This window comes from Zootoca vivipara, chromosome 1 (genome assembly GCF_963506605.1).
Source record: "Zootoca vivipara chromosome 1, rZooViv1.1, whole genome shotgun sequence".
In the NCBI taxonomy this organism is placed as follows: Eukaryota; Metazoa; Chordata; class Lepidosauria; order Squamata; family Lacertidae; genus Zootoca; species Zootoca vivipara.
Window position 1 is genome coordinate 88,485,682 of NC_083276.1, and position 15,102 is coordinate 88,500,783.

The window sequence follows — 15,102 nt, forward strand, 5'->3', positions numbered from 1 at the left end:
TTTGCTCCTGGAAACAAAATCATTTTCCTGTGATTTAGGATGTTTGTCACTGAACAAGATTATTCAGACTGATTAAATTTCAAACAAGCCAAACATATGGTAAGTACTACAGGAGCAAGAGGAAAAGGTGCTCTGTGAGCTGGTGCAGCGCATTTGTTCCATGGTGCCTAGCAATTCTGCCCAGGGCTTCTCCTTAAAGAGGTTTGTGACTCGGCATACAGCAAACACTCTGATGTGGTAATGAGCTGCCTGCTACAAAATCAAGGTACGGTGGGGAAAGTATGGGAGTGCAGAGAGATGGAAAAAAGACCAGAACCTCATCATGCCCGCTTCAGTTTTCTGAAATGACTCACTTTCCCCATGTAGCTTAGGTGCGGTTACATAAGACAGATGTTGTACCAGAAGCAGGAAAACTTGGGTTCAAATCCTCATTCAGTCCTGAAGCTCACTGAGCAACCTTGGTCCAGTCACTGTCTCTCAGCATGACTTCCTGCCTCACAGGTTTGTTGAGAACTATGTACGCCATTGTTGCAAACCATTTCCCAACTGGCCTGGGAAAATGGGTCCCTGACTGACTCCAGCTACAAAAGCTGGAACAGACTCTTGGGCTGGGGCTGGGGGGGGGGGGTTATTGGGGAAGGTGTTGTTGATACCGTTGTTGTTTTTGTATATTTACCCTGTTTTTCCGAAAATAAGACATACCCATAAGATAAGCCATAGCAGGATTTCTAAGCATTTGCACAATATAAGCAATACCCCAAAAATAAGACATAGTGATAGGCGCAGTTCTGGAGGGCGCCAAGGAAGAGGCGAGGCTGGACGCGTAATAAAAAAAACAAGACATCCCCTGAAAATAAGCCTAGTGTGTCTTCTTGAGGAAAAATAAATACAAGACAGTGTCTTATTTTCGGGGAAACACGGTATTTTAGATTTTGTTATGATTTATGCAGAAATTGTTCAGTTTGGTTGTATATTTTAAATGTTTTATTTATTGTTTATTTGTGTGTGCGTGGATATATATATATATATCCATGTTGTAAGCCTCCTTTAGTATGGTTTGAACTGTGGATAGGCAGCATTCAAATATGCATGGCCAATGGCCAATGATGTTAAAGTCTAGCAGCATATTACTACTCCTGATGTGAATGTCTCTGGATGAAGGGTAATAAAAAATAGTCATTTGTATATATTTCTCCCAAACCGTAGTGGGCGGTGCCACTCACCTGACCTCTAGTTGGTTGTATCACTGCTGCCTTCTGGGAGGTACAGGGGGAGGGACAGGGGTGAGGGGCAAGTGAGGTCAGCATGGTGCAAACCAGTGCATCTGCCAGTGTGTTTGTATCATACCAGCCTCCACACTCCTTCCCTCCCTGCATCACTCAGGAAACAGCAGCAGTGAGGCAACCAACCAGGGTCAGGGGAGCAGCAGTGCCCCTTCATGTTGTCCACTATGGCTCCCAAACCAGTACTTCAAGTAGGAATCTCTCCAGATAGAGAGTTACATTCTGTTGGTTCATTTATTTCCAACACACAGCCTACATGTTTCCTTGGTCAGTAAGAACATGAAAGGATGTACTGCCTTATATACAGAGGCTGGCAGAGGAGGATTCCTTAATGCACCGAACTTCTGTACCAAGATCAGGAGCTTTGGGGTGTTGGCGTTGGGGAGAGTGTTTCCACACCTCTACTTGGTCCCAAAACACTGTGGTGCAAAATTGCCCAAATAAGCCTACTATTGATTATGTGCTGCTGTTAACTTCTTTTGCTGAATAAGTCTGCTGCTCAAATTGCCAGGTAGGACAAAGAAATGTCCTAGAAAGAGCAAGCTGAATGACAGCAGAGTCCCTATCATTTGCCAGAATCCACTCCTTGATGAAACATATTGCTGACTCACATTGCATCTTTCTCAATAACAGCCAAGTACTGCATAAACCAAGATAGCATCTCAGCCTCTTCCTTTTGCCCTCTTCGTTCAACTTCATTCATTCTCCTTTAAACAGACAGCCCCTTTAAATGGGTCGCTTGAGTAAATGAAATCCAAGCAAATTCTGGGATGTGTGGTTTATGCAAAAAAAGCTCCTGAGACCTCCCACCCTTGTATATCAACCTTCACCAATATAGTGCCCTCCAGCTATTTAGGATGGCAAATTCCATCAGCTCCAGATGGCACAGCTGTGATGGCTGAGGCCGATGGGAGTTATCATCCAAGACTTCTGAAAGGCAACAGGAGGGTAAAGGCAACTGGAGATGGAATATGTGCTCTTCATGTGTCCCTAAATGGTAAATTTAGCCTTACCAGATACAGTAATCTTTACTGGATTCATGCCCAGTGCAAATTTAAGTACGGTTCTGATCACACATGATTCCACCTGGGATACACCTGTGCACAGCATTCACATGGCCCATTCATTTTATTGATCAGCTTTGATGTTCCACACACAACTATTTTATGTGGGTTATTTCTGCCTTCCTTGGAAAATAAGGAAAAGAGGACCACCATTGGCACTACAGTCCACTAAATAGAAAGCTCACACCAAGCTGTGAAAGCAAGAGACCTCATAAGTCAGTTCTTATTCTCTTTATGGTGATACTTCCCAAACAGATTTTTTGATCACTGGCAGTCGCAAAAGAAAAAAAAGGATCCACATTGCTCCTGCTCTCAACTTTCTCAAAGACAACAACATCAACAAGGCTTTCAATAATGGATAAATACCTGGCCAAGTTAAAATTAAGCATTGATCTTGTCATACCAATTTCTAAGTGCTATTGATTTTTTGGCCTGGGGTCTGAGAGTATGACAAAACTGCAACACCGGGAGAAACATAGCAGCAAAATGACTTTGGGTATTGTAACCAAATAGTTCAGACACTGAGGTTAAAACATAGTCCCCTTGGGGTGTGTGGAAGGTTCATTTTAAACATTCTTCAGTATATAGTAGCAGTTAACAAGCCAGTGCAAGACATGGAGTGAAGGGCTATAGATTTAGTACTAAGCAAAATTATCAGTAGCATCCCTGAAGTTCTAAACACAGAGGGAACAATCCATATCATATTAGGCTGACCCAAGGGTCGCTTCATGTATTAATGCTTACCGACATAATTGTTTGCCTTGCTGCAACTGGGTGTGTTTGCTGTCTATTCAATTGTCTATTACACATGTTTGGGATACAAGTGAATGGCTCATTCCAGCCCACTCCATCTGTGAAGGGGCCTTCAGAGAAGATAACAGAGATCTGTATTCACCACCTCCCCACAATCCCTTGGCCCTCAAGCACAAGGCCATTAGAAGATATGAATGGTCATGTGTGCTTCCCATAACCTGCCCTGCCCTTTCCCTCTACTCCATCAAGGAATGCAGGCCTGCATTCTTTGACTGGGGACAGGGAAGACTGGACAGCAATATGAGACGTGAGAACTCTGCACCTCCACAAAAGGGGCTGAAATGCATGATGTGCACAATCTGCTGGGAATATATTTTCCTTACAAGTGAAACTATAAACAAACCTTTTACCACACCTTGTCTTAAAGACGGAGTAAGTTATGCTTACAATTCTATGTGCGAAGTTTGGTGCAACAAATCCTGGCAACATCTGAAGCGCGTTTCAGAAGAGAAAAGACCTAAAACTGCACTTTCCTTATGGCAACTCTTTCATGGCTACGTGTATAAGCTTCAGACTCTGTTGCTTCAAAGATTTCCCTCTGTTTCCTTCTGTGTCCGTCTTCCAGCTCATTTACACCAACAACAATCAAATATGCAAGAAATTTTAGGCCGCATAGTTTATAATAAAAAAAGATTATGACCAGCGCTAAATGCAGATGAGATGATGTGATATTCTTACCAGTTATATTGCAGTAGACTAAAAGCGGTGGAAGTGGACCACTTGCATCAGAATCGATGTGGAAGAAACCAGATGTTTTCCCTTGGTGCCGATAGGCTTCACATGACTTCTCATAAATAGCTGAAAGGAAGAGAAATGGATATTTGCAGTGTACACATCACAATAATAGCTCAGGTAGTTTGGGGCAATTTAGTGCTGTGCCTCAACTGCCTCCCTCACTGCATGGCGGCTGCAACTATGCAGGGAGCTGGTTATCTGTAGTGGAAGCCTAAGGAGTAAAGCTGACCTGACAGTGCTCAGATTCACTGTGAGTTTGCTAGCAAAGGTATGGCCACCACATGCCCATTCAGTATACAAATCTGTCTCCATACACGGATGTGGCTGTCACACAGTGAGATTATAAGCAACCACCAAGCATTTCTATGCCATTTTAAACCACCCACAGATTGTCCTGTTTAAGTGGAAGCAAACTCAACAGTCTTTAATTGGGCTCTGTTTGCTGGAGATCTTCAGTAGGAATGCAGCCCTCGCCTAGAAACTGGCTGTGTTGTTTTCTTTCATTAAATCAAGATGCTATCATTCAAGAGCAGGCAATTTTTCTCACATATAATAATCTTGAAGATGGTGCTGGAATTTGAAAAGGGAGAGGGATGAGGAGAAACTGTTAGGAAACAAGTAGGAGACAACCAAGGATGCAGTCCTATACCAATTTAATTCATTTTGGGTTGCCATATTTCAAAAAGTGAAGTTGTTGAACTTTTTTTTTGCAAGATCTCCCTCCAAAATTAAGTCACCAAAAACTTAACACTTCCAGGCATTTCTCCCCAAGCATTTTTGCCGATTCAAAAATTCCACCCGGATGCTATTTCTGATGGGCAAATCCCAGATATGTCTGGGAAATTCTGGACTTATTCCTGAGTAGACATTATTTAGATTACATTGTAAATAATGGTTTAAGGGATAAAGTCATTCAGTACAAGCTAAAAGTCATGGACTGTAAACTCCTATATACTGGAATATTGATGTATTTCCTTTTTCTGATCCATGGATTCTGTACGTTGTCTCCTTTCACTAATCCAAAACTCCCACTCTGCCAACATATATTATATACATATGTCCCTTAATTCCACATAACTAAAATGAAATCAATTGTTACCATGTATATTAATTTGAGTTCATTAGCCATAATAGCATGCTTACTATATTCCCCCCTAGCTAAGTGCTAAAATGCACACTCTGCCACACATAGCAAATTGATCAAGATGTTTTCCCTCCATAGGAGATGAAAATATTTTGGAAACATCTTGCAAAAATGAAAGCAAACACAGATGCTTGCCCCTTTGTAATAAAAAATAATAAAAGCTTATTGGTGCTAATTACAAAATATAACATTTGCATTGGGGGTCATTACTGGATGTTTCAATGTCAAATTTCTTCTCTGCAAGTTTCCACATTTCACATCTAACAGTCATACTAGAACTTTGTGTAGAAGTTGCATGCTAGCACAGATTCTGAGAGGCTAGAGGGACCTTGTAAGATTCCCATTTATTTTGCTCCTGGCTCCAAAAATGCAATGATTTCCCCTAGCTATCAAAATCATGCAGTTAATAGATTAGCTGCTTCATAATATTGTGATGGTGGCGGCTTTCATTTGTATAATAATTTTGACTGGGAAAAATGATAAGATGTGTTTATACATTAATCCCCAGGATTTTACTGGTGTAACATGTCTGGCGAAACATAAACCCCTCGAGGTATACTATGCTACTTTTCCTAAGCAGCTTGCTTTCTGTGTAACTGACGTAAACAGGTCTTTTCAAATAGGTTATCAAATCTAAATTACACTGCTAAATGGTTAAAGAATGTTAGTAATTAACAGTCCTGCTTTTCACTAACCAATTAATGATTCTGTTGTTTAATAGATTACCACACACACACACACACACACACACACTTCATGTATGTTTTTGAATCAAAGGATGACCTTTGATTAGTTAGGGCCATCCTGCTCTGTCCTAATTCAGTTTTTTCTGTGGCTATCACAGATTTCTTCAGAATTCAGCACCACTGACTTCAAGCTATGAACCTGTTTATCTAGGGAGCCCCCCCCCCCCCGGATGTCCCAAATTCCCCAGAAAAGTGCACAGTTGGCAACATGGAGCAGACCTTGTGGTTTACACCTATGTTCTGGATCTCCTTTTGAAGGAAAGACCAGTTTACTGCTTCATTCATGTCCTTTTAGAAGCCTACGTCTTTAGGAAACCATTTTCATTTGTAATTCTGGGTTTTAATATCTTTTTCTTTTGCAGTTGTATTTTTATTTCCTTCTGCATTGGTGCTACATTTTAAACAATGTGTTCAATTGCTAATGCATGGCTTTCTTGTTGTGGTTAGCAGCCTTGAGTTCTCAAGAGGAAAGGCAAGAAATGCTAAAAAACAAACTTGGAAATTAGCACACAGTGGAGAATTGTCCACTGCTAGATGTGGGGGTCTGGGGGTTGGAGGGAGACATAAAACGAGTCATCAGTGAGATAGGAAGAGTTGTTGTAAGTTTGGATGAACTTCAGGCTCAAGAAAAATAGCAACATTTTGTTCTGCCTCACCACTTGCTCTAATGTGGCTTCACATGGCAAAAGAAAGAACTAATCTGGTAGTAGTAGCATTTTCATACCTTCCAACATTTCTCTGATGGAAATTATCAACAACAGCAGCAACAATTTTTTTTATTATTCATAGTCCACCTGTCTGGTTTGCCCCAGCCAGTCTAGATGGCTTCCAACATATATAAGAAGATAAGAAGAAGATAATACAGGGCTGCCTTCAGATGTCTCCCAAAGGTTGTATAGTTACTTATCTCCTTGGCTCGGGCGCTGCATAACTTCATACCCTACAAAAATTCTCAGATGAAAACAAGGATGTCCTAAGGAAATGTGGGGCATTCTGGGATCAAATCAGAAACTGGGAAAGATTATGTAAATCTGGGACTGTCCCTGGAAAACAGGGACAGTTGGAAGATCTGCATTTTGCATGCATGGATGCTCCATCCTTCTATTTAAGAATAACAGTGATGGGGGAGATTCACACAGTTCATGGCACTTGTGGTTAGGGCATATGAAGCTGCCAAATCAATTAGTCCTTCTGTCTTGGTGTAGCAAGTTTATACCAACTGGCTGCAGCGCTCCAGGTCTTCAGACATGTGTCTTTCCTTCCTTTACTGAGAGATGCTGAAGTTTGATCATAGGACCTTTTCCATGCACAGCATGTACTCTGCCAATGATCGATGGCTCTTTCCAACGCACAGAGAGTGGTGGGAAGTGTGTAAAATTGGCAATTCTCATACAGTTCACTTATTGAATCTGTGAATGTTTTCACTAAAGGACACCTTATGTTACTACTTAGGGGCCTTGCTAAATATACCTCTTGTATCATGCATTGACAGATAGAGGGCTGGAAAATAATTAAACAGAAATGTATATACTGAGTTGGCTGTGGGTTATGGATGGTTCTAGAAACTGCTGTACATCACTGGCCTTTTAATAATTTTTGCTTGCTGGAGCAAAATCATATGATTTCCTTGAAATATGAATGAAAGATGTGAAGTCACTCATTAGGAATGCAGGCAGATGGTATAATGAAGCATTTATGCCAACAAAAGAGTCCTTTGGAGGTTATCACACAAACCAACGGGGGAAGAATCCACATCCTGAAAACCAAAGCAGAGTGTAGCATACACACTGGGCTTAAAATGGCAAAGCACTCTCCCAGAGAAACATAATTGTTTTCAAAGGGATAAAAACAGAGATGAAATGAAGGAAGTGATTCCCTTTTCATGTTTTTTTTTGAATATTCACACTCTCAAAAGATAACATTGTGGGCCCATATTTCACTTCCTTCTCTTTGATTTGTGTGATTTCCTTGATTAGTTTTCTGGCACCAGAAATACAGTATCATGTGGCTATGATAGCCAGAGGCAATGAGAATGTGTGGTTTAGGATGTTTTTTTCAGACCAGTTCAGGAATAACGTGGTCCTTCCCACACATCGGTACCCCTTCAGCATGTATGTGGGTGGCTGCCTTGCTAAAAGCAACACCCAATCAAAACCTGTTATACAAAACAAGAGATTCAGGACTTCCCCCCTGTGGTAGTAACACAGTGTGTGAACAGTACCCAATTTTCTTTGTGAATGTCTAAAATTCCTCTTAATCTTCTTCTCTCTTTTTTTCTTTCCTTTTTAGTCTGACCTACAACTTATTTTTTTCCAGTGGTGTAGATAGCATCTGGTTGTTAAAATTTGAAATTTGGCTCTTCTTCACTGTATTGATTATGATTATAGATCTATTAATCACCTTCTAAACCTATTTGCACATATATATATATTTGAGCACACAAAAATGCATTGAAAACAAAACCCTAACAAACAGAATCTTGTGGCAAAGACCCCTTTATCCAGCTGGGAAAGCCTGTTTGAAGAAAAATGTCTTCAATTGTTTCTGGAAAGTGAAGATAGTGGCCACCTTCATATCTCAATAGAAATGCTATTCCACAGAACAGGGGCTTCTGATCTTTTTCAAGCTTGCAGGAGAAACCCTTCCACAGAACATAGGGATCTACTGGGTGTTTAAGGGATAAGGCTTAAGTAACTTGGTCCTGAGTTGTGTAGGGACATATAAGTTAGTACGAATACCTTGGACTTGGAGTCCAGGAGCAGTATGACAGCTAGTGCAAATACTGGAAGCAGGATATTATATGCTGGCAGTAATTCTGCCTCCAGAAGCAGGCTAGTCACCGAGTTTTGCACCAGATTCGGCCTCCAGAACCAACCTTCATTCCATCAGTGATGGTTAAGCAATGCAACAGGGTATAGCCAACTAAGTCATATTCCGAGTAAATCCCGTGAAAATAATAAACATGAGTAATATGAAGCTAGGGATGCGGGTGGCGCTGTGGGTTAAACCATCGAGCCTAGGGCTTGCCGATCAGAAGGTCGGTGGTTTGAATCCCTGCGACAGGGTGAGCTCCCGTTGCTTGGTCCCAGCTCCTGCCAACCTAGCAGTTTGAAAGCACGTCAATGTGCAAGTACCAGTAGATATATAGGTACCGCTACAAGGGGAAGGTAAACAGTGTTTCCATGTGCTGCTCTGGTTCGCCAGAAGCGGCTTTGTCATGCTGACCACATGACCTGGAAGCTGTACACCGGCTCCCTCAGCCAATAACATCAGATGAGCGCCGCAACCCCAGAGTTGGTCACGACTGGACCTAATGGTCAGGGGTACCTTTTCCTTCACATTTAATATAAAGCTTTTTAAAATAAATAAATAAATAAATGATACATTCTATGTATTACTTAATTGGGCATAACCCAGTAATAAGATACTGGGTTGCAATCATGTAAGCCAATCAGCGCTAGGGAAGGGTGAAGGAAGAAATAAGAGAGACATATGTGACAGCATTGCAATAAGGTGTGGAACAAGAAAGAAATACTCAGCAGAGGGTGACAATTTGTCAACACCATTAGCTCAGCAGTGATGCCTACCCAACAGCGATAGCTCATTTAAAATGTCATTTTCACCCTAAACCAGTGACAGTATTCAGAGGGCTGAATGGGATTGGCAAACTCACAGTTTGTGACATTCCCACATTTCTCCCCTGAGTATGCCGCTCCTCATATGCTCTCGATTTCCCTGAATGACATCGTGACCCACCTTTTAGGTTAGGCTCAAAGCACTAGCCAGGTGTTTGGCTCCTCCCACTCAGCTTCTCCTCATATTTGGTCCCACATGCTACTTCTTCCTAAACAACAAGATTACAAAACTAGAAATCTTCACCTGCACCTTGCTGTTGCTGTGAAAACTCTAACACCTTGGTCATCGCCTGCTGGACTACTGCAACTGTCTCCTCTATGGCCTTCCACGGACATACATGCCCAGCCTTCTCAATTCCATCATTCATTCACTTCACTGTCCATCTTATGTAATACCTTTCATTAAGTCCTTACACTACATTCATGCTAGCTTGTGAATCCAGTGCAGAAATTCTCCATTATTTCAAAGCCTTTCATGCCCAGGTCCCCTTATTTCTCTGCCCGCGGTTCCTTACATCCAGATAGATTCCTTCCCCTGTGGCTGAATGTCGCTGACAATGTTTATCTGCCTATCCTGACAGGCATAATCAGGCATCTTTGTAATAAAGGGTGCTGGATGAAATGCCATTTTCAGTAACAACAAATAAAGGAATAAGGAGTGGGAGGAAGGTCTCTCCCTCTCTTCTTGTTGCTCTCATAGCAGAACCGTTAAGAGGCAGGCGGTGAACTTAACAGAAGTGACTGTCATGCTCACCCTCCTAATGCAATTGTCATGTTAAATGCCAAAAAGAAATGAAATCTGTGCTATTGAAGAACTGAGTTTGACAGGCCCCACTGTTGACAGACTAATAAAGTCCCTGCTGTGGTGTTCTGAGATGACAGATGGCTCATTTTCCTCTTGTTAAAAATACATATTTACTGATATGGTACAAAAAAGAAAAGAATACTACAGTTTTTCTTGTGTGCAAATATAGCTTCTTTAAAAAAATAAGAATCCAGAAATTTAGAGCCTAAAGTTGACTGTACACGAAGGGTTGTTTTGATTACATTATTATCCTTCCAGAAGGAAGGTTCTTTTGGTGTGATGCAGAAAACACAGGGAAGAGTCTTAAGGCACCTAAAAAACATTATTGGGGCAAAAGCTATAATGGGCATTGAGAATGCCGTTTTGGCCCCTGGTGGATAAAGGAAAGGGTTCATATCCTAGAGTTCCATTTCCATTTTTTGTCTCTTCCCTATCACAAGAAAGCTGCAGGGAAAGTCAAGCTTGGGGCAAAGAGTTGAATCCCCTTCCCCCTGGTGTAATAAAACCTTACAAAGAAGGAACAATGAGCACTGAAAGAGAGAGGGATGCTTTTATATTTGGTGTGTGTCTGTGTGTGATGCTTTTTTGACACTTGAAAAACAAATCCACAAACTCAAAACCTGGATTTCAGATTTCAGACTTTGATACAACTTCTGGCCCCCTTTTTGCAGCCATTTTTTTTCAAGCCCAATCAAATTTTGTGATAAAAGTTTTCAGTATCGATGTCATAGTCATTTCAGCTTTTAACAGTGCACAGATCCTGTTAGCACATGTCACATATTTGAAACACCCAGCAGTGGCGTAGCTAGCTGCTTGGGTGCCTGGGTGGAGTGTACGTGCCGTGTACAAGGGGTGGGGCAAGGGGCCCGTGGGGTGGGACAGGGCAGGGTGTGCCAGAATCCCAGTGCCTGAGCCCCATTCCGTTCCGGGGCTCTGCAGGCCTGTGTTGCTTTTTTGAGCAGTGCAGAGTCTGCAGGGAGTCTGCCCGTGGCCTCCCCCATAGCTGTTGAGTGGTTGAGGGGGAGGTGGCTGGCAGATGCAAGCCCCATGCTGCCCACCCCCTAGCTATGTCTCTGACACCCAAGATATGTTTTAATAATGACCTAGGATGTCATTGAACAGATTCAGATGTGTTAATGGCTGTGCATATGTGTGTGTGCCTACATGAGTGTGTGTACATACAGTGGTACCTCGACTTACGAAGTACTCGACTTCCGTATTTTTCGAGTTATGAGCGGCAAAAACGGCCGCACACTTATGTTCTTTTCAACCTCCGAAGGGAAACCGTGGCGCTTTTAGATGCGGTTTACTCGACTTGCGAATGTTTCCATTTCTGGTTTTGTTTTGTTTTTTAAAGGGGAAGCCGCTTTTTCGGCTTCCGAAATTTTCGACCTACAAAGGCGCCTTCAGAACGGATTATCTTTGTAAGTCGAGGTACCACTGTATATATATGAGAGAGAAGGGGATAGGGAGAGAGAAGGGAAACCAAGGTAGTTCATTTTTCTTGTCTTCTTTTCAAGGCATAGAATGTGTTTACTTCATTGTGACATTTCCCCTTCCAGTGAGATGGCAGCCATTTGGAGTATTATTCACACAGGTAGAAGCAAGGCTTCATGTTTCAAGCTGGGCTTCAAAAAAATCCACATATGCTTTATTGATTGGGAATAAAGGGTGATGGGAAACAAAACTAGCCAAGCACAGCTGGCTCAGCAGCACTTGTCAGTGTGAGAAATTCAAAAATTATTCAAGAGCAGAAGTAATAGAACAATACAAAAAGAAGAGGAAAAAAAACAGGGGAAGAGGGGGGAAAGAGCTTACTTTGGGTGAGGGGATTCTTAAAGGCTATAATCCTATACACAATGGGACATACTGAATAGAAATGCATAGGGTTACACAGCATATATCATGTGGCCCTTTGCAGAACCAAAAGTACATCTCTAGTGTATCACGAATCAAGTAGCAAAAACACAGTCACAGTGAGAAACTTGGCAAGTAATTAATTGTAGTGATAAACATATTGGATTTAGATAGCATCAAAGTTACTTAATGGTCAAGTGTTTCATATGGGAATTATTTCAAAATCCATTATGGACTTAAGAGTCCCAATTTGTTCTGTTCCAGATGATGGTCACACAGAAATCTTGAGTGGTTCAATCTTGAGTGGCAGCAAGAGCCCAGATCTAGGATAGCTCCAACTGGAGCTCAGGTTGGAGAGTCACATAGAAGCATAGCAGACTCAAATGTTGCTTCAGCCACAGATAACTCTAGACTGAAGCATAAATAAAGCAGCACCTGTGTATGGGTGGCTAGATCCAACTCCACAGAAGGAAGATTTATTAACTATTGGCTCCAATGACACCGGGGCAACTGTGGCTCTGTTATGGCTTCCAAGCTGGAGTCCTTGGTCTCTGAAGATTATGCTAACAGAACACAAACTTATCATGTTGTGGAGATGTTTGGAAAATGGCCTCCCTGAGCATTTGGGCATCTGTGGGAGTGAAGTCACTTAGAGTTAATGTTGAGGCTAAAACCCTACCCTACTCCATCTCCACAGAGTTGATAACTTCATCCCTCAAATATTGGACAAACGAGAGTTGCCAGAATTACAGTGGCAGGCTTTGCAATAGGCTTGGTAAACAAAGGTTGCCTGGGTGACAGTGGCCAATGCAGAAAGTGAAAGGTGAGTTGTTTCTGTAAGTGGTGCTGGGAAGAAGGAGGAAGTGGGCAGAATGAGGCACTGAAAAAGAAGACATCTTCACCACGAGGCAGAGGCAGCATGGCTGATTCATCTGCTTGTGGGTTTGAGCTGGTTGCTCTTTGGAGGACAACAAATGACTCTGTTGTGATGTGAATTCCCTGAACCCTCTCCATCTAGATGCAGGTATAAATATGTGTAAATAATCTATATTTCATAAAGACAATGCGGTCTCTGCTGTGCCTAATTTCTGACAGAAACACAAACCCTACATGAGTGCCTGGGACCCCCTGGAATCTTTCTACCACTTGGTGGTGATTGGGTGTGACATGTAACAATACCATCCCTTCTTCTTGTACTTTACAAGTGACTAAAAGGCATATGTAATAGTCTATACATGGCAGACACTAAAACTGTTTGTTCCATTACGGAATTATTGTCTGCCTATTGTTGGATGTATCTTCTCACAGCAGTCAAGTACCCCATTAAGATGAGACATTATCAAGACATGGGAGCAAGAGAGGCACTTGCTGGCACTATGTCACTAAACAATGTAATAGCTACTCAGTAAGCGCACGTTGTTCTTAAATAAAATAGTTATTGGCTACTCCTTGAGAAAGGGATGTGGGTGGCGCTGTGGTCTAAACCACAGAACCTAGGGCTTGCCGATCAGAAGGTCGCCGGTTCGAATCCCCATGACGGAGTGAGCTCCCGTTGCTCAGTCTCTGCTCCTGCCAACCTAGCAGTTTGAAAGCATGTCAAAGTGCAAGTAGATAAATAGGTAAGGTAAGCGGGAAGGTAAAAGGTGTTTCTGTGTGCTGCTCTGGTTTGCCAGAAGCGGCTTAGTCATGCTGGCCACATGACCCGGAAGCTGTACACCGGCTCCCTCGGCCAGTAAAGCGAGATGAGCGTCGCAACTCCAGAGTCTTCTGCAACTGGACCTAATGGTCAGGGGTCCCTTTACCTTTACTCCTTGAGAAATGCTTTAATCATAACTATTAGGACACTCAAAAATATAAGGAATGTAAATCAATACAGGATCTAATTAAAACACACACACACCCCTGGGGGGGAATGTGGTTCCTGTTTCATGGAAACAATCAAGATATCCCAATCAAATTTATTCCAGTTAGAAATGTCATTTTAGTGAGGGAAAATAAGCCAGGTTTTCATGGTGGCTGGGTAGAGGAAAGTATTCATCTATCAAATGACACTTACCAAAGCAGAACGTTCAGTCTACCTGAATATTGGTACATCTGAGTATTTCATTTCAATGTAGAGCCAAAATGAATGTTGAAATGTTGGCATTTCCTGTGGGGTGAAATTTCCATTTATGGAGCTGTGTTAATATTCTGCATATGTTATATTGGAAATTGTCTGACATTTCCTTTTCTTTTTCTTTTGGTAGGGAACATCCCTCTGGCAGCAAAGGAAACTTGTTAAGAGACCTTTTTTGTATGTATAAGATTAGCATGTACTGATTCAAATATCAGGTACTGTAGTAATTTTTGTTAAATATCTCATAGCATGGTGTTTGGACATGCTGACATCTTTCAGAACATAAGGGAGAAGCTATTTCTGTTACATCACCCACCAAGGGAATATATAATCTATGGATGGCAGGATGAACTCCAGAGTGGAGAGATGAATGTCAGTAGTGAAAGTGGGGGGGAAAATGAAAAGCAAGAATTTGTGTTTCAGGAAGCAAGGATGGAGATAGGATGGAGAAGGGAAAGCCTAAAAAGAAAAGGGCAAAAAGCTAAGCTATAGACAAGACTTGCCACTCTGAATTAGGACATGCCATGGGAGGAAGGAAAAGGGCTAGCCAACTCAGTGATAAGTCATGGAGGGGAAGGGTTAACTGAAGATCTGTTCAACAGTGGAATGGACTCTCTCGGGTTGTTGTGGACTCTCCTTCTTTGGAGATTTTAAAGCAGAGGTTGGATGGTCCTCTCTCATTGATGTTTTAGCTGTGTTTCCTGCATTGCAGGGGGTTGTATTAGATTACCCTCAGTGTCCCTTCCAACTCTACGGTTCTATGATTCTATGAAGGAATCGAGGATTAATGGGGAATCAAGACTGTTTAAATAAACAGATCTCAGGAGGGCTCAGAGAATAAAAAAGCTCAGAATTCATCCAACTGGAGAGCTTACAAGGTGGTTTCTAATAGCAAGAGAACCCT

The 15,102-nt window shown here is 42.0% G+C and overlaps 1 protein-coding gene across 1 annotated transcript in view; it reads right to left on the minus strand.

The window, feature by feature from the left end:
• Positions 1-15,102, minus strand: part of CNTNAP5 (contactin associated protein family member 5) — a 302,130-nt gene that overhangs the window by 103,129 nt on the left and 183,899 nt on the right. Inside the window, exon 12 of the mRNA XM_035128546.2 lies at positions 3,839-3,958. Coding sequence (XP_034984437.2) covers positions 3,839-3,958 — 120 coding nt within the window. The remainder of the gene's footprint in view (positions 1-3,838; positions 3,959-15,102) is intronic.